Source organism: Alosa pseudoharengus, unplaced genomic scaffold, assembly GCF_046254945.1.
Source record: "Alosa pseudoharengus isolate Yale_2024_CS ecotype anadromous, Long Island Sound unplaced genomic scaffold, YU_APseudo_1.1 YU_APseudo_1.1_scf_5, whole genome shotgun sequence".
Lineage (NCBI taxonomy): Eukaryota > Metazoa > Chordata > Actinopteri > Clupeiformes > Clupeidae > Alosa > Alosa pseudoharengus.
Window position 1 is genome coordinate 25,052,769 of NW_027468837.1, and position 19,228 is coordinate 25,071,996.

General features: G+C 41.3%; 2 protein-coding genes across 2 annotated transcripts; one reads left to right on the forward strand and one right to left on the reverse strand.

Moving 5' to 3' along the window:
* Window positions 1-127: 127 nt before the first annotated feature.
* Window positions 128-6,460, reverse strand: LOC143104335 (uncharacterized). Its single transcript, XM_076268355.1, has 8 exons — window positions 6,055-6,460; window positions 3,865-3,978; window positions 3,717-3,749; window positions 3,481-3,529; window positions 3,320-3,398; window positions 3,166-3,232; window positions 2,883-3,031; window positions 128-2,740 (listed from the first exon to the last, which is right to left on the reverse strand). The coding sequence occupies exons 1-8, from the start codon at window positions 6,394-6,396 to the stop codon at window positions 1,552-1,554; spliced, it is 2,022 nt and encodes a 673-aa protein (XP_076124470.1). The 5' UTR covers window positions 6,397-6,460; the 3' UTR covers window positions 128-1,551.
* A 9,443-nt stretch (window positions 6,461-15,903) lies between these two features.
* On the forward strand, window positions 15,904-17,524 carry LOC143104857 (potassium channel subfamily K member 15-like). Its single transcript, XM_076269192.1, has 3 exons — window positions 15,904-16,180; window positions 16,422-16,924; window positions 17,024-17,524. The coding sequence occupies exons 1-3, from the start codon at window positions 15,904-15,906 to the stop codon at window positions 17,522-17,524; spliced, it is 1,281 nt and encodes a 426-aa protein (XP_076125307.1).
* The last annotated feature ends 1,704 nt before the right edge of the window (window positions 17,525-19,228 follow it).

The following is a 19,228-nucleotide window of genomic DNA, read 5'->3' on the forward strand; positions in this document are numbered from 1 at the left end:
GCATTATGTCTAAAGTTTGTGACTTTGGGGAAGCAGTGCAAATCTTGGACTTGGCAATATTGATTTAGCTGTTTGTCTTTTAAAGCATCTCATTGCCTTGACACAAGAAAGTGGTGAACTGTGCAGGTGAATGAATAAAGACTGTATTGTTCATCCATAACATGACAACAAAATAACATTAAACAATGAAAAACATTTTCTGAACACTTAAGTGAGCCTGTACAGAAAAGGTGAGAGATGCCACACTTTTGTGTTAAAACTTTTAATGAAACAATCATGATGCCTAATGGTACCAAAACTGGTGTATCGTGGAATTTTTCAAAGGCAGGACTTTTTCAGATAATCTCAGTTTATGATATAGTAACTTTCTAATGGATCTCCAATACATTATAAGTACTTCTTTCTCTGAATTGCTTGTGGACCAATGCAAAGACAAACTACATGACAGCAGTATATACAATACTTTCTCCATAGAACTGGGTAGGGTACTTATATAACTATGAATGCATTTTTGTTTTACATTTACATGTCTTTTACATAGTTCATAGTAGCAGGGTTCCCACGGGTCATGGAATTTCTGGAAAATCATGGAATTTTGGAAGAAAAGTCAGGGATCATTTTTGGGGCAAAGTCATGGAATATCAGGATATGCAGAATTGGCGTATATCTGGTTTTTAGCTTTACAGCTTGCTTGAATAGCCCAACTTTGTTTATTCAATGCCCATTCATTCATCTCCTGCTCTAAAAAAGTAAAAGATTCTTGAACGCTTTGTGGCTGCTCTAAAAATCATTGGTCGGTATATTGTACCATTCATAGTAAGTCATAGAAATTTCATTTTTTTTGTCAGGGAAAAGTCATGGAATTTTACATTTGACTTAGAGTGGGAACCCTGTAGTGCTGTCCACTGAACAGACCAATATTAACAGTTAAACCAGCCATGTGTATCTGTGGATAGATCTTATTGATTCACTGTATCTAACCAAGTAACTTTTAATGTAATGCAGATCACACTGATTCCCTGTGAACAGCCAGATATACAGTTTAATGCTGAAAACGGCTGATGTTCTAAGAGCAAACCTCAGTATTTTGCAGTGTTAATGTTACATTTCTAGTCAATTATTGTTTTTTATTCAACTCTGAGCCATCAACACAAAAACAGAAAACAGTCAAAAGTAAAGTACAATACAACACCACTTATTGGTTAATGTGCATGCTTTCACTGCACTCAAGTCAAAATGTAGAGCCTACTCGAAACAAAAACAGTGCATAGAAAGGTAAAAGATTCTCTGAACACAAAATATTTCCAGTGTCTAGCCTATACTCAATCCTCATTGCAAAATATATCAATGGCCATAAATAACTTCTAACACTGGTGACTATGGCAGGAAGAACAGCCATCTCCTTTCCCTGATTCTCAGGTGGAGTTTGCTGAATTTCAATGACATTGTTTTCTCCAGCTCAGTGCCTGAATTCTCAGCTAAATGAACCACCTTCTTTTTGCTGCACTCACCCTTTGGCGCATTCCCTGAATGAAACCTATACCCACATGTCTATTTGGTGCTACTTGGCGTGGCTACTGATAGATCATCCCCTGACTTGGAATTCTCAACTGACAAATCAACAGACTTCTCATCAGTATCTTTGTTATTTTTCTCCCTTTGCACTTTGTTTTCATTAACCTGATCAGAACCATCAGCGCTGGATTGGTTCCTACCACTATTTATTTGACAATCTGAGGACAAGTTGTCATTATCTGACTCTAATGTTGTTTTAGTTGGTTCAGTAGGGCTCCCTGTTGGCCTAACTCCCTGGTTTCCCTGTTCTGGACTACCTTCAGGTCTGTCCTGAGAAGTTGTAAGAACTGCTGAGGTTTCATCTTCTATTATTGTTTTTGATGATAATGGTTGATTGGATCTACTGGCTGAGCTGTCATTCCTAGCCGTTGGCTTGTTTGCACTTTGTCCCACTTGTTTGTCACTAATGTTGCTCTGTACATCCACTGCATCATTTGCCACTTCAGTATTTTTATATTCTTCACCATCTCCCTTACTGGCTGAAGTTGCATCATCCTTATCTGAGCGCTTGCTCTCTAAAGATTCACTGCCCATATTGGAACCATCTGGTCTGCCTTTGTTCTCTTGTTTGTCACTAATGTTGTTCTTTGCCTTCATACCATCACCTGCCTCTTCAGTATTTTGATGTTGTTTTTCACCATCTCCTTTATTGGCTGAAGTTTCATCATCTTTATCTGAGTGCTTGCTCTCTAAAGATGCACTACCCAAACTGGTATCATCATTGTTATGGACCTGTGTTTTTGTAATTAAACCTTTCTCCTCTTCTAACTGTGAATCATTTTGCTCACAAGAGTTTCCCTCAGTGGCAGGCTGAATTTCTTTCACAGAGTCAAGACTATTTGTCCCTTTTTCCACCCTATTGAGCTCCTCCTGGAACTTTTTCTGGACCCACTTAGGGCACCATTTAAATTTTTTTTTGCTCTTTTCATTTCCCTGGCTACTTTGGAACATTATGAAAGCTTCCTTGACCAGTTCTTTGCGCTTTGCTTTGTCAAGGATAGAAAACAAAAAGTAGTCCAGGACGCTCTCCTTCACATTTGGAAGCTCCCTGTTCTCAATAGTCTCCTTCAGGAAAAAACGAACCAAAGGTGCTTGATAGTTTGCAAATCCCAAGGTGCCCAAACACTTCAGGATACGAGTGATGCGAAGGCTGTTGTGTGTATACCTGTCAAAAAAGATGGGCTTAATAGGTTTACTGTTTCTCGGTTGGTATATCTGGAACCTTTTACAAGTGTCTTAAATGCATATTTTGCATTAAGGGAAAAAATGTCTATAATGGACAACATAAAGATAGTCATTCAACTTACTTATTGAGGTTGTGATATCGCTCCTTCCAGTTTTCTGCCCGTTGTACATCCCCTGTCTGATGGTCCACCAGTTTTATGCCATAAAAATCCAGCATCAGCTCATACGATCTTCTCAATCTTTCTTTTGCTGTCTCATCTTCTGTGAATGCCTTGAACAAGAAATAGAGAAAAATCTTCAACTCATACAATGATAATATTCAAATTGTAAAAGGTATTTTCTCCATCACATTTGCATTGCATGGAGATGTCTGGTAGATTGTACATGTTTTCATATTTGACTAACCTTTATCTCATTTTTTGTGAGTTTATATGCTTGAAAGTTCATACCATCCTCTCGTATTGGGAAGAGCCTGGCAATACAAAAATGTTGAGGTCAATGTTTTATTTTAAATGTTTAGATGGTAAATGTTGTGCTAAATGTACACAAACTGACTGACCACTGGATGAATGTGTGCACTCTTTCCAGCCTTGAATAATCACCCTTCCATTTATTGTGGAAGTCTAATATTGAGAGATCTGAAAACAAAAAGGACAGAAGTTAATGTATTTTTTTGAGAAGGGCTTTAATAGAAATTAATTCTAATTATATTTGCCTTACCATCAGGTTGAGATTTTTCTTCATTTTTGTAGAACTTCAAATTGGGATGCTGTAAATATGTATTGTAACAAAACAATTGTCACTGAACTTCAATTTAAACTTGGGAGAAGTGCTGAATGAAATGTCCTCTCTTATACATTTTTTTATTTCCACAATGAAGTTGTAAAATAACATGTAAAGAAAACAGTGCATATAGGAACACATTTACATTTAGACCGATGGTACAGTCTACTCACAAAATCCTGACAAGATGGAGGATCCCCCTGATCCTGTGGTAAAAAAAAACAGCACTTAATGGGCAGGAGTTGGTCATGAATGAAAAATAACATTTTTAAAAACTACCAAATCTGATGCAAATGTTATAAAGTGTGATATATGACTCACTGGATAGTCATGTCTGTAAGTCTGCATGTCCTTGGCAGCACGTGTGTTTCTTCCATCCCTTAACCATGCCCAAGTCTGTGTCTGCTTCTCAGGCTTCTTCTTCCTGGTATGAGTCTGTAATAATGGTAATATAAGAACAAAATGGTGTTAATGTGTATGTTGAATTCCAGTGTGGCAACTACAGTATAAAGCAAATCGGTCATCGGTTCGCCGGACCTAGCTGTGACTAGATACTTTAGTTGCCACACTGGAATTCAACATAGTAACACACAAATATCAGATCTAGGTAATCCACAGTGTTAGTGGTCTCTTCATTTATTAAAAACAATACTAAAAAATATACTGCTGTCAACGGCAGGTCCTCGAATTTAATATGCAGAGGACCATACGTCTCACTTTAAATGCCTAATGTTACTCCAAATCAGCATTCAGCACCTTGATTGGCCAAATGTTTTGTCTGTCGAGTGCCCGCCCCCTAGCGCTATAGATACAGATTCTATGACTCTGGCTACAGGTACAAATCAGTTTTGCACCAAATATCTCAATCACGTGTGGTGCAAAAGTGAGAAAGTTAAACAGCATTTGAGACTCCTAGCGGCAGATTCAAGCAGTCAGGGCCGTTTCAAGGAATTTGGGGACCCCAAGCAAAATGGACATGGAGGCCCCTCCCCCCCCACCGCCTGCAAAGACTACAGGAACCACAGCCAGAGACTTTCTAATGTGGAGACACAGCACTCAAAAAATACTCCATAGAAATGCATGGGGCTAGTTTGTCATGCCAATATGGTCGTTGTCTACACATATCCCACCCCTTCCTCGGCAAAACGTCGACATGTGAATACATTGAGCCAATCATATGGTGTGTTGTGAAGACATTGTGCCAATCATGTGTTGTGATCTCGCCGCTGGAGCAAGATTGGTGTCGTGAAGCCTTGCGCACGCGCATTTCTGCCGAAATGGATGCCCGACGAGTGCCCAAAAAGCGTTGTCAAATGGCCGCCGAGTGGAGGGACTTGCCACAGCATAGCCATACAGTTTAAGTTCACCCACTTGTCGTTGCACTTTACTGCATTGACTATCAAAGGGGCGCTCACAGTTTGTCGTTGCATTTTATTCTTAACCAGTCGTTGTCTTGGGGCCCCTGGCCAGCTTGGGGCCCCAAGCAATTGCTTGGTTTGCTTGCCTTCTAGCGACGGGCCTGCCTCGAGAAACTGAGATCTTTATGAAAACTCGCCGGATTTCCCCTTTAACAGCAATAACTGCTGACTTGCATACATTGGGCAATTTGCCTAATCAAATATAATATAATTATTACAATATATGGACCTACATTTCAGAATTAAGATAGCTCATTGTTATTGGTGTAAATGTTGAAATATTTCTTTAAAAATGCAGTCTTATTCTATATTTCTTCAATGGCCACAGCTTACTGTCTTTTTGAACCAACACTAAGCAGTGGCATTGGCACACGTACAATGACAATGTTGTGCAGCAAAAAGGCAAGCAGAACTCAAGATATTTCAAGAACTATTAGCCTACGTCCCAACAGTCACTCTAATGGTGATGAGCACTATGGATTCTTTTACAAATCATAATTTGTGAAGTAAACATTTTATAAACAGCAATTTATAGTCTAAATGCTGAGGACCCATAATGTAGGCCTACCTTTCTGGCAATAAAACCAAAGATTCTAGAGCGGAGCTCTGTTCTAGAATATTTGAATAAAACGTAGAGCTCTGGCAAATCTGTTAATCTGTGGCCAGCATCCTGCGCGGCTTCCCTTATTAGTTGAAGATGGTGCCCTCTACCGGCACACTTGAAACTTGACTCGACACACTAGGCTACCAGTAGCGTAATCTACAAAAATCGGAGACACTTGAGGGCAAGGCCTAATGCCCAGAATGGTATAGCCTATCCTACTCATCATGCTGCCTATTTATGAAACAGCTACTGCAAGAAGATGGGCAACATAAATGTGAGTCTAGCTCACAAAAAAATGTAAGATATCCGAATCTGACATTAGCTTCACTTCCGTTAATGACACCGATAAGTTCGACAAAATAGTAGCCTATGGCCTATAGGCCTAAACTACCATCTCCCACCTTGATGAGTTTTGCAGTAGTCAAGCTGGACTAAATAATAAGAAGAACCCACAGCATGGCTTGCTTGATCAAGCCCATAAGTGGTTACCTTCGAGGTTGCATTTGTGTCGTCCTCAATATTGTCTTCATCGTCCCACGTAGAGTCATATTCACAAGTGAATGATTCTTCAGAGTCGCTGTCGACATTGTACAAACTTTTTGAATCGTTGCCTTTAGGACTACTGTAATTTGCCTGAAGAGGTCTAGGCCTAGGTGAGTTTTCAGAGTCGGAGCTTTCAGAGTCATTTCTGACCGCGGGCCTCAAGTCAGCCATAAATGACATTACCTGGTGTGGTAGTAGGCGTAGGCGGCCTACCAAAAAAAACACAGGACGAGCGAAGTAGGAAAGAACATATACAACGCAGTTGACCAAACGTTTGAGGGAGATCATTCCTCGTCTTGTAAATTGATCTCCATAGACCGCGTCATTGACTCAGAAAGGAAACCGAAAGTAGAGTCACTTCACGTAAATGAAAGTATCAGGAAGAAGACAGTTCGGCATTTTAGATATGCATGCATGCATGCATGGCTCCTGCTCAATCACTGCCTCTTCTGACTTGATGCTCTTGCAGGACAGTATTATATATCTTTTTTTATGGTAAGCCTATTATAAGGTATGGCACATATCAATTGGCCTAAAATATAGGTATATATAATGCTACTGTAGTCAAGTCAAGTCAAGTTTATTTTTATAGCGCATCAACCAGAGGTCATTCAATGTGCTTTACATAAACAAAAGCCAACAGTAATAGCAAATCAAATAAAAACATATAGAAGGGCAACAGTCAAAGAATAGTTTAAAAGGTAAAGACCATAATAAAAAGGAAAATATAAAACGCACAAGGTAAAATCCTTTAAAAATAAAGAATAATTAAAAAGACAAAATAAAAGACACAAGGTAGAATAATTTTCAAGGCAGATTCAGGATTTATAACTCAGTGCAGTTAGCAGAAAGCATTTGAGAACAGTTTGGTCTTAAGTCTAGACTTAAAACTGGTACAGTTGGGGCCTTATTGATGTCATCCAAAAGTTGGTTCCAGAGCTGAGCCGCATAGCAGCCAAAAGCCGCTTCACCATGTTTAGTTCTAACAGCAGGTTTTACTAACAGGTTTTTCTCCTGAGGCCTGAGAGGACGAGAAGGTGTGTACTGCTGAAGCATGTCTGATAGGTATTTAGGTCCTGCTCCATTTACTGATTTATAAACAAGCAGTCAATTCTGGAAGCTAGTGCAGGGACTTAAAAATTGGAGTATAATGTGGTGTTCTTTTTGTTTTTGTGAAAATCCTAGCTGCTGCATTTTGTATCATCTGAAGCTGTGATAGTCTTTAGGGAGACCTGTGAAAATTCCATTGCAGTAATCAACCCTGCTGGAGATAAATGCATGCATGAGTTTTTCTAAATAATTTTTTGACATCAGCCCTCTAAGTTTGCCAATATTTTGAGGTGGTAAAAAGCTGATTTAGCTTTCATGTGACTGTTGAAATTTAGATCACTGTCAATTAATACATGTTTATCACCCGGAGAGAAGAAATACTCTTTTCTGATTGGCTGGCGGGTGGCCTTTAAAGGAATTATCTGGAGTAAAATGCACTTTAGATCGATTTCCGGATGATTGGGGGTACATACGTTGAGTTGACATCAAAATTATGTCATTCGGATGTGTTTTGAGAAAGTTTTATTGTACCGTTTTCAGTCACAACTCATAGCCTGGAAGTGAGCGGGGCATTTCAATTGCGCCGCTACAAAACGCTATTTCTATACCTCTTCTACAGTTCCAAACAACATAACACTTATGTGGTAGTTAGTAGAGGGTCCCTAAAGCCAAACCGAAGTATCCCGAGGTCTTTATGTGGTCGAATAGAGAGTCCAGAAGGAATTTCATCAAGCCAGTACCTTTCCGGGAATGTTGCCATCTTTGCCGCCACCTTGAGGGGAAAGTCCGTAGGAGTCTTATTGCTGTGTAACACGCTCTGGAAATTCACAATTTCGTCGCCGTTTAAAAAAAAAAAAACATAGTCCAGTCCATACAACTTCATTTCAATTTCGAAAGAAATACTGGACTATGTTTTTTTTTTTTTTTTTAAAACGGCGAAGAAATTGTGAATTTCCAGAGCGTGTTACAACACACTCAGCAATAAGACTCCTACGGACTTTCCCCTCAAAGTGGCGGCAAAGATGGCAACATTTCTGTAAAGGTACTGGCTTGATGAAATTAATTCTGAATGGTAACTATAACAACCATACTAGGACGACGGTTGCAGCGCTCTAGAATCTTTTGGTTGCAGGCTTCCCAACAATGGAATCAACTGTAAACAAGCTAACTGTCCATGCTAAAGTTGTACAACAAGCTGAACTAGTGAGCTTCTTTTTAAACATAACCGCGTGTTTACAGTGGCAACCGGGTGATAAGCGGGATAACGGCCTTCGAGGTGTGTCCAGTTATACGGAATTAATGGACTTGGGCGGAGGCCCCTCCCCTCGTCCATTAATTCCGTATAACAGGACACCTCGGCGGCCGTTATCCCTTACTTAACCCTTACAGGTGGGAATGTAGGAAAATGTTCTAAAGAATATCTGGGTTTATTGAATTAAACATAGAATTTTAGAACCTTCAATTGTTGCAGAACGGAATCTTATGTTGCTTTCAACCCTTTTGTTCCAAGGAGAGTGGCAACTCTAAGTAACACCCCCAATTATCATCACTTTTGTTCGGAAATTCTAAAACAATGTTTTTTAACACTTCAAAATAACATTTGCTAAATGAACCTTACATTTTTCAGTAGCCATAGGTGTGTAGATTTGAACAAAATCTGGTTTTGGGAGCATTTACTGCCTGAAATATCCAATTTTGTTTACCACGCTTGGAGTTATATTGCTGGCCTTATGGGTCGCCTATTTATGCCGTTTCAACGGGACATGAACGGAAATTAAAATTCCACTAGACCTCCAAGCGGTTGTGTACGCGCAGCCTTGCAACACTGTTTACAGCTCTTCGAGTCACGGTAAAATGTCATTTTTGGTACATAGCTAATTTAGATACACCTATGATGTGGGTGGTTGCGTTTCTTTAGGAGTCCGCTGTCTTGGTTTGTATAGAAATGGATATTAAGTGACACATACACGCAAGACGGCGGACATACTGGACCGACGGTAATAGGGGGAGTTCCGATATAGAGATTGAATAATAGTGGCCCCAAGACAGGGATGGATTACTGCACAGGCCTACCGGGCCCAGGCCCAGGGGCCCAAGGGGTCAGGGGGCCCTGAAGCCCAAGCCTTTGCATGGAATCATTGCCTCAATATCAATAAATCAGGATGTAAGCTATGAATCTGATTGAATTTAGTATTGGCAAAATGGATATTAAGTGACATTATCCCCAAAATGCACCAGAATACAGGAAATAACATCAAACAAATTAAAAATGTTCTGGGGGAGGACCCCCAAACCCCCCCTCCGACATATACGACAATTAGTGGGGGGCCCTTAATACATCTGGGCCCAGGGGCCCAAAAGTTCATAATCTGCCCATGGCTTCTTTGCTGCTAAAGGTCTTGGGCTAGTAAAACACTGTAGGTTGACAGGCTACTAAAAAGCTGCAAGGCAACTGGAAGCAGTCTTTCCATTCTTGTAGGGAACATCATGTGCTTGGATGGGGATGGTGATGGGTATTCAGGGGATCCTGGGGAGTTTGATTGGGTGATGGGGTGGGGATGGTGATGAAAGATTAGGGGGGTTTGGGTAGCCTGGGGAGTTTGATTGGGTGGGGAGGTAATTGGTTGTGGATGGTGATGGGAAATCAAGGAGGTTGGGGTTGAATATTGGTCCAGAGTCTCCATCTGCCTGCTGAGGTCCTGGGGAACTTGTTGCAGACGCTTCGCTTTCAGCAAGTATTCCAGTAGTGGTCATGTTGTTGTGTCTTTGTGGTGGCAAGGAGTCGACGGACATGGGGAGGGATATTTGTACTAGTGTTCCAACATGACCTATCCTTTATGATAGCCTCTCAGCAGCTTTGATAGGTGCTATCTCCTATCTCCTCCTATCTCCTCATTACATCCATTTGTTTGCTGAGATTCCAGGGAGTTTGACGCCAGTGATTGACTTTGAGTCATTTCAGCAGCACCCTCCTTATCGTGTCCAGTGGACGTGGCTGGACATTGTTGAGCTGTTTTTTTATGTTTCTCCAAGGTCTGCATTTCAGTGGAGGCTACTGGGTGATTACCAGAGGGCCCCACAGCAGGGGGGGTTGGGCATACTGTATCTCTTTCAGCTTGTGCAGAGTGTTTTGGTTAAGCTGAGTTGTTGATGTCATCAGCTTGTTCAGTTTGTGTGGCTACTGAGCTTATAGTTTTCGTTTATAGTTTTCGGTTTATAGTTTGTATGGCTACTGAGCTTATAGTTTTCGTTTATAGTTTTCGGTTTATAGTTTGTATGGCTACTGAGCTTATAGTTTTTAGTTCTTGGGCCCAGTCCAGCTCAGCTCTGTGCTATTTGGTATGAAATATTCCCTGCAATTCCAGAAAAGGTTCAAATTTTCAATAAAATTCATCCCAACTGAAAAGCATGTTCTTGCAAGCCAGGTGTTTAAACTGAATAGTCTGATAAATACAAAGCTTGTAGTAGGCTAATTAGGCTAAGTAGGCGTAACCTAGGCTACGCTATGCCTGAAACTATTGGGTTCTACCTTAAGACCGCTTTTCGCTTCCATTTCCCCATGGCAGTGCAAATGATGTACGCAATTATAATGCCCTGCCCAACAACTGTTTATTGTTAGGCTATTTCTTTCAACTCCTGTTAGGCTACACCTTTCCAGTTGAACCCTGATATAGCTAGTCATGGAAGAAGGCCTATATGGTAAGAAAATGTACTAGGCTACTAGCCTAAGCTTACTAAAGACATTCCAACCTGCAAAAAGTCATTTCAGAGAGGTAAACCAAAGCCCTCCTCCCGCCCCCTTACACCAAATAAGGGAGGCCTGTAGATAGAAATTGTAACAATTAAATATGTACATTTTGGCATTTTGATCTTTTTATGTATAGCCTTGGCAACTAGCCATCTGGTATAGGCCTGAATAATATGCACATGAAATGACACTTGTTAAACTCAAATTACATGTATTTTATAATAATTTAACCTGCCATGGGCAATGCTAAAGTCACAGTTATAAACAGTGCAGTGTGCAAGACTATCATTATATTTTACTCTCAAGGGTACACTTTTGTGTAGTCTGATGTGAAATGGGTCTTAAACTTTCCTTTTTTAAGAAACTCTGCCATGACACTCATGTTCCTGGATCACCTGAAATGATTAATTTAGTTCAGGAGAAAAGAGATAAAAGCCTGCCTACACTGACAACTGATTGGTTGATTTAGCGAAACAGGTCAAACGTGTGCACACTACACTCAGATGCACAAGCGATTTGAACTCTCGGTCTCGCGTGCGCGCCCTTGCTCGCTCGCTCTAGGTTCCAGGAGATTTTATCTAATTTGCGGGCATCAGGGAGCTGCTATCAATATGCAGGAGACTTCCGCAACTTCAGGGAGACTTGGGATGTCTGCTACTATCTGGGTAACAATGACGAAACAGAAGAATGAAGAAACAGACTTTTAATTCCCTTTTGCAAAATACAAACCAAGTTAATTTTTCTTTTACTTCCTCACTATGCAGTTTTACCCTATCTGAGTATGCAGATTTACCAATCCCACCCCATGTCTCTCTTTCACTTGCTTCCTGTCACTCTTCACTGTCCTGACTGAATACAGGCAAGAAAAGGAAACGTGTGCATTTGCATTTTATGATACTGATTTGTTTGTGGTAATTTAGTCTTTTATTTCTCTCTCTTAGTTTTGCACCACACCACTAAGATGTCACTGTGAATACCCCTTGCATGTGAAAAGGTGAGATGATTAGGTCCTCATGCATTACATGAGATTCACAAAGCATGAGATGGTGGAGGTTGCCTTTAGCCTGGGAGAGCCCACACCAACCTGTTAGCAAATCTGAATTTGTTCTGCAGGTCTGGCAAGGAGATTGACACCCATTTCCAACGTTCCCATTTTCTTCGTAATTGAGTAAACTGTATTTAAAAGTTTTACAAGAAAGATTTGATTGTTGCATTTCTGAAACGATTTGTTAAGAGTTCAACGCACCAGTTTAAGCCCCTGGAAGTCGTAAGTCAATAAAACCTTTCCAGGCCCACTCCCAATCTCAGTTGCCTTATAAATGTCACACATATTTGTATGGAGAAGATATGTTTCTGTTTTTTACTATTGTTTCTTCATGTTCTAAAACTTAAAATAAAAAGTTAAACATACATAGTACAACAAGATAAACACAGTGATCATGTAATGCTCCTATCTCCAAAAACAGATTTTTGATGGTCATATACAAAACAGTAGCTGTACCCTGGCATTTAACATATTACGTACGTACAGTAATTGCTTTTAAAAAACGTAAATGGTGACTAAGGAACTTAGTAATGCTGTTCTCTATTTTTCTACATTTGCAATGACAAGCTGTTCTTTCAAAAAACCACTGCACCGAGAACAATCAACGTCAAAAGGACAGAATCACCAACCATCTCAATAAAGCCTGCAATACCAAGTTGCTTGACTTGCCACACCCTGTTAGTTCTGCTGTCAGGCAGCTTGAACAGATAAATATGGATTATGCTCACATGTCATGGTGCTTTGGCTTGAAACATATTTTAATCAGCCAGCTGCTTAGACTGCCTTCTTTATCAGATGCAACAATAAACTTAAAAGAAACTATGACAAATGTATTGACAGACAAACCAGAGATGTCTTGATCTATAATGACTAGTTTGTTATTGATATAATTCTACTTCATATCATATTTCATTTCCCTTTCACTGAATTACAACTTATAAAGCTGTTGTAGGAATACAAATACTTTTACTCCTGTTCTTTTTTTTGCTGTGCTGTTGATTTCCCCTTCCAGTTTGGTGGTTTAAGGGCCAAGGACACCAAGATTGATAACTATAACGATAAAAAAATATTGTTCTCGGATATGAATGACGTTGTTCACACATAAACTATAATGATGACATGAAGAACGATATCATTGGGGATCACTTTCAGAGTGATTTTGAGAAAGATAAAAAGCTAACAGCCAATCAGAACCTATCATATTTTAGCCATTACATTCATTAACGCAAGTAGAGACTTTGCTTATCGTTGGTCAGTGTGGACGCTTTTATCGTTATGGTTATAGTTATCATTCTTGGTGTGAACAGCCCTTTATCCTCCGAAAACTCGCCCTGTCACAGTTGGTCATGTTAGGCAATGTTGTCCCTGCTGATACACGGACCTTGCCTAATTAAGTCCATTCATGTATAACAGATTATGTACAATAGTGTCTTAGTAGTCAGTTGCACAATTTATTTACTGACTGTATGATGAACAGTAGGTTGATGTGGAGTTAGATATTCAAACACATGTCACAGTTGCCAGTGCACCATGGGAATCCATCCTCCCTGCAAAAGGTGAGGGTCCAGGGGAATTAAAGATCAGTGGCTTTGCCCTTTGGATAACAAGCTTGACTGTGTTGCTCACCTCTGTGGTAAAGTTCAAGTTCTGGGTTGTTTTGACATAGAGTGTGTGTTCCTGTGGGGTAAATGCAAATTAATAGTCCTCATCACAACAAGAAAACTATTTCACTGTATAATGTGTAATTCAATACAACTTTTGTAAAATTCAGCCAATTGCTTCGCACTTTTCTGTGTGTTATACGACAAGCCTTTTTAGCTGAATTCTTCTACACTCACTGATAGTGTTCAAAGAGTCAAATGTTTTAATTTGTCAAGAACAGTTCATGTGGATTAATGCCATTTTCCCTGCAAGATGATAACAATACATAAAAAAGATAGCAGAATCAAGGTAAAAGCAAGGAGTGCTTGCTTCATTTACCATAGAAAAAAGAACCAGTCTCACATCTAATCAGGAATATGATATGTACACACATGACTATATTGAAAGCACGCAATGTCAAACACAATTGCAAATGCAATTTCATTGAAAGTGAGTCTGGTTGGCTTTTTCTTTTTCCAAAGCTGAATGACCATCCATTGTGCTGAAACAACATTGATTAATCACAGGGCTTTGCTATAATGCAGTGTCGACAGTGGGTAAACAGAACAAAAAGACATGTTCTTTCCTGTGATACTGGTATCAGCAGAGTGACAGGCCATGGGGAATTTAGAAGGATAGAAGGAGGCACTCGGTGTACTAACGATAGTGCATAAGGAGGGGCATGAAAAGACATATGTCTCACAGGAGTGGGGCCATAAATGTAGATTTTAATAGAGATAATAACACTCATGATGGAAGGGTCATAAAATCCACATGGCTAGTGGGACTCTCAGGTGCAGAAGCAGCTGTGCTAGCTATTTCAGGTTGTCTGTTATTGGTGCATATGATAGCTGTAGGTCTACCTATAGCCTTCAAATGTAAAAGGATCCAGTGTTATTTCATATGAAAAATCCATAAATGAATTGGATGTTTAGTTTTGCTGTTTGTTTTGTTGCCTAAGGTAGAACCTAAACTAGAAATATACTTGTTGTTTACCAAACTCTTATTTTGTGGAAATGTTCCCTTTTGTACACGTGATGTATGCCGTGGTTGCTATCAATGACCAATAGGATTTGGGAGACGCAAAGACATTAAAGGTCAGTTGCACTTGTTCTATACTCTCGTTCTGTCTATGAGTGTCTCACTCATTGGTTAATAATGATTAACGGCGGATTTATCACCCTTGGACTAGGTGTGCTCTCTTAAAGGTTAAACATGGCAGTCCACCTCGCCATTGCTCACACACACAGTAATAAATTACCACCATGTGCTGTGAATACTTCGCCCATGTACGCATGAGAAAGCACTGCCATTAAGATAGCGGGGTATGTAAAGGCCAGCTGTCTATAGTAAGATGTTTCTCAGTTATTGCGAGATACAGCTACAGCATATGTTTTCCATTCTCTTTTTTCTAATTATGTTAAACAAACACATAAAAAACGGTGTTTGACAGCCTAATGCTGTAATTGTAATATTGATCGAACGGGACTTTGCTTAAGTACTTGTTCATCACTTTGTCAATGCAAGACACTTCAGCACCCTGGCCAGCGCCAACTCAGGACTGTGGAGCGATACTGGGCATAGATAGTCTACTTTAAAGCAACACCAAAGAACATTTCCCTCTGTCGCACGCACTATTTGTTTATCCAACACCTGCTTTGTAAATAACAATGTCCACAGACAAGGTAGAATATGTTGAATGCTTTTACGAAAGTACGATGTATTGCGACATCAGATGCAAGTCAAATTTGTAGTTTCTTATGTCTCATTCCACCGAACTACAGATCCGCTACCCGATCTGGCAAACTTACGTGCGGTTATAGCCGATAGAGGGCCGCGAAGCGAATGGAGAAGTGCCGTTCAGTGACAAGTGACGAGTTGATGAACCACTGAAACGATTTTGGAAACATTATTTTAAGGTACAAAAAACTCTTTGGTGTTGCTTTAAAAAGGTACTAGTGCTACTAATGATATAGGCTACTGCTCTATACTCACGCCAAAGTGTTTTCGTCGCAATTTTTTATTCTAGTAATAATACTAATGCAAACCATGATTAAAAAGCGAGTTGACTGAATTTACTTGATACTCATTTACTCGTATTACATTTCTTCGGTGACGCCCCTCACCAACTCTACCACGTGTATTTTTGGAGAGGCGCCCGAACGAGCATCTCCTCCCTTCCCCAACAGAACACCATCCTAAATCCCTACAGTTTTCAAATTATGTCCATCCGAGAGGTGAGCTGTGCCTACCTAGCTTTAGGAAACAAAGTCTCATGTCGCATAGGCTACTCATGTTTTCCCCGAAGAACATGCAAAACATTCGAACTCTTTGCTTGATTGTTTGCATGCTCTCTTACCTACTTGTTGGAGCCGCTGTGTTCGACGCCCTTGAGTCTGAGACGGAAAGTTCCCGAAAGAAAATGTTGGAGCTTAAACTGAACGAGTTGAAGAAAAAATATGGTTTCTCTGATGAGGACTACCGCGAAATTGAAAAGGTGGTTTTACAATGGGAGCCTCATCGAGGAGGAATACAATGGAAATTCGCGGGCTCTTTCTACTTTGCAATCACTGTTATCACCACGATAGGTAAGAATTCATATTTTATACCATTGCATATTACAAAGCACGATTCTGTAGTAGATCATTCAATTATTGTGTAGAACACTGTGAATGAAGTCCATTTACTGTCTAGCAGGCTCTGTTGGTTATTTCCAGAACTACAGTCTGTGTGATTTCCCTTTTATTGCCACAAGTGATTTCCATAAACAATTCTTTATATAAAACTCACTTAGTCACTTCATATGACTTTTGTGTGCATTGCCTGCAGGCTATGGGCACGCTGCCCCTGGCACTGATGCGGGTAAAGCTTTCTGCATGTTCTACGCCGTCCTGGGCATCCCGCTGACTCTGGTGATGTTCCAGAGCCTGGGGGAGCGCATGAACACCTGCACGCGCTACCTGCTCAGCCGGACCAAGCGCTGCCTGGGGCTTCGCCGCTCTGAGGTCTCCATGGGCAACATGGTGCTGATGGGCTTCCTGTCGTGCCTGAGTGTGCTGTGCGTGGGTGCCGGCGCCTTCTCCTACTTCGAGGGCTGGAGCTTCTTCCATGCCTACTACTATTGTTTCATCACGCTGACCACCATCGGCTTCGGCGACTTTGTGGCGCTGCTCAAGCGCGAGGACTTGCAGACCAACACGGTCTACGTGGCCTTCAGCTTCCTCTACATCCTGGTGGGGCTGACCGTGATCGGGGCCTTCCTCAACCTGGTGGTGCTGAGGTTCCTCACCGTCAGCTCAGAGCGGCCGCTGCAGGCAGCAGCGGTGGAGGAGGCAGGAGAGGGAGGAAGAGGAGGAGGAGGAAGAGGAGGAGGAGGAAGGCGGAGAGGGGAAGGGGGGGACATGGGAAGGGAGGGAGGTGACCTGGAGGAGGGTCGGGGTGCTCCGGCTGCGGGACACAGGAAGGAGGAGGAGACAGAACAGGCGCCTCTACCGCCAGGTGCGGTGGAGAACGGATCGTGCCGGAACAGCAGCCTGTCCTTGCCCACCGACAGGGGCAGCAGCCGCGCCAACCTCATCCCATCCCCCGAGAACCCTCGAGGGTCAACCTTGAGGAGGAAGAAGAGGAGGATGACCCCGGCGAGGCCATCACCGGCCCGTCTCCTCTCATTCTGCTCGGCCGTCTGCTGCCATCGCCATGGTCAGACCGGGGAGAGAAGCCCACTGTCCTCCCAGCATGAGCTGCATAGTGGAGGAGGAGGAGGAGGAAGAGGAGGCCATATCAATCCCGTCTTCTACAACTCCATCTCCTACAGGGTGGACGGAGCTCCCACCTCCCACGGCTCCTGGGCCTCCTCTTCCCCGAGTGGCTCCCTGTGCCCGCGGCAACACTGCACCCCCATCCACACATACGCACGCAGGAGGTCTGTCTAGCTGGACCAAACACGTGCGTTTCCTTTTCATTCCCATTCATTTTATTCATTTAGCGAACTCTTCTAGTCAAAGTGACTTACAGAACAGATGGGCATTTTCATGAGTATGTCTGCTCTCTGGGTACTGAATCCTTGTGTTTAGCCCTTTGCTCTGCGACTTGCTCCAATAACATGCTTGGCTACAGAAACTATGTTCTATATGTGGTTTATCATGTTTGAGTCATATGACATGACAGAAACACTTGCTATAGATGATGTAAGTTCTTTTTTTCTGTTTTACACACACAATTGTATAGATTTGTACAGATGTTTTGTACATTGTGAGTGTTTATTTATAGACTGCCATTGTGAAAAAAATGGCAATAAATGATTAAATTATGGGTTATGCATTGTTTAGGTCTGGACATGTCATCAAGTTCAAGATGCCTTATCTGTACTGTTTGGTCATTTGTTTTTCATCAGATCTCTATCACGAGTCAGCACCCAAATTTAGCCTGTTAATGAGGACCACAGCCATGAATAAAGCCTTCTCATCCAATTACAGGATATTTAAATTATATCTTGTTTTAAAATGAGAGGACGGGCAAGAGCAAAAGAGCTAAGAATTAAACATTTATCTGGATACTTTGATGTTCACAGACGACTTGGGAAAATGTTACAAAATGCAGCAGGGTGATGGTAGTCTGAAATATCTTCCATTCCTTGTTTTCCATATTGTTTTGTTCAATGTGCAGTTTGGGTGTTCCTGTTGGGTGTTTCAACATTGCCTTTCTGGATTTCTCACCGTTCCTCTTATACCCAGACTCACCGATGAAAGAGCGTCCCTAAAAAGTAGTGATTTCCCCAGCCACAGACTTCCATTTTGTGTCTTAAAATGAATCACTTAATATTTAATCATCTAATATATTGGCAGTTATATTATATTTATGCATGAAAGTTTCATCCTCATCAAAAGCAGTTTCCCTCCAAGCCAAAGTTAATATTTCATGGGATGCGGCAGACAAGAGTTACTCTGTGTCACTTTAAGCAAACTTCCTGTATCTTTCTGTTCGGTAGACATATACATACATTGCCCACAAATCCACAGGGAGCATAATGCATTAAGTCCCCCTGCAAACTTTGAGCAATGAGAATAGAAAGTAGTTTTGAGTCTACACCAAACTCTAACCAGTACTGCTGTGCCTCTTGCAGACCTCTAGGACTAATAGACTAGGTGCACGACAGGCTCTTCCTGTATGCTCATTTATTTCCGGTGGAGCGTTAACTGTGTTGTAACGGCATCTTTTGTTATATTCTGCTCCTTACATCTTCACACCGACACACTGCGGCCAGTAATAACAATTTTAACACATGCATAAATCCTTCTTTATCGTAACATGCTGATTCCCCATTGCAACATCCAACCAGGTCCGTGTAGACTCTAATTACATTAACAATAGCGGCAGGTTCAAACAGACCTGGTTCCACCGGAATCAAACAAGTGTACACACATAGCCTTTCGTGCATGTAGCCTATTATACTGTATTGAGTGTCTGTCTGCTCCGCTGTCACCTGAATCTGTCTCACAGGCAGAAAGAATGAGCTGAAGTCCTCTCGCCACTATGAGCTCATTGGCTTGGGTTTGTTCCCTTGGCAACATTGTCTATCTCAGCTTGTGTTTAAGTTAGGTATGTGTGCGCCTCAGCTAAAGTGGGGGCTGGAAATG

Excerpts from the sequence above, each read along its gene's own strand:
- LOC143104335 (XM_076268355.1), bottom strand. The coding sequence starts at position 6,396 with ATGATCTCCCTCAAACGTTTGGTCAACTGCGTTGTATATGTTCTTTCC. Across the intron at positions 3,750-3,864 it reads CTTACAGACATGACTATCCA|GATCAGGGGGATCCTCCATC; the intron begins GTGAGTCATATA and ends TTTTTACCACAG. Across the intron at positions 3,399-3,480 it reads AGAAAAATCTCAACCTGATG|ATCTCTCAATATTAGACTTC; the intron begins GTAAGGCAAATA and ends TTTTGTTTTCAG.
- LOC143104857 (XM_076269192.1), top strand. The coding sequence starts at position 15,904 with ATGCAAAACATTCGAACTCTTTGCTTGATTGTTTGCATGCTCTCTTAC. Across the intron at positions 16,181-16,421 it reads CACTGTTATCACCACGATAG|GCTATGGGCACGCTGCCCCT; the intron begins GTAAGAATTCAT and ends CATTGCCTGCAG. Across the intron at positions 16,925-17,023 it reads AGGCAGCAGCGGTGGAGGAG|GGTCGGGGTGCTCCGGCTGC; the intron begins GCAGGAGAGGGA and ends GACCTGGAGGAG.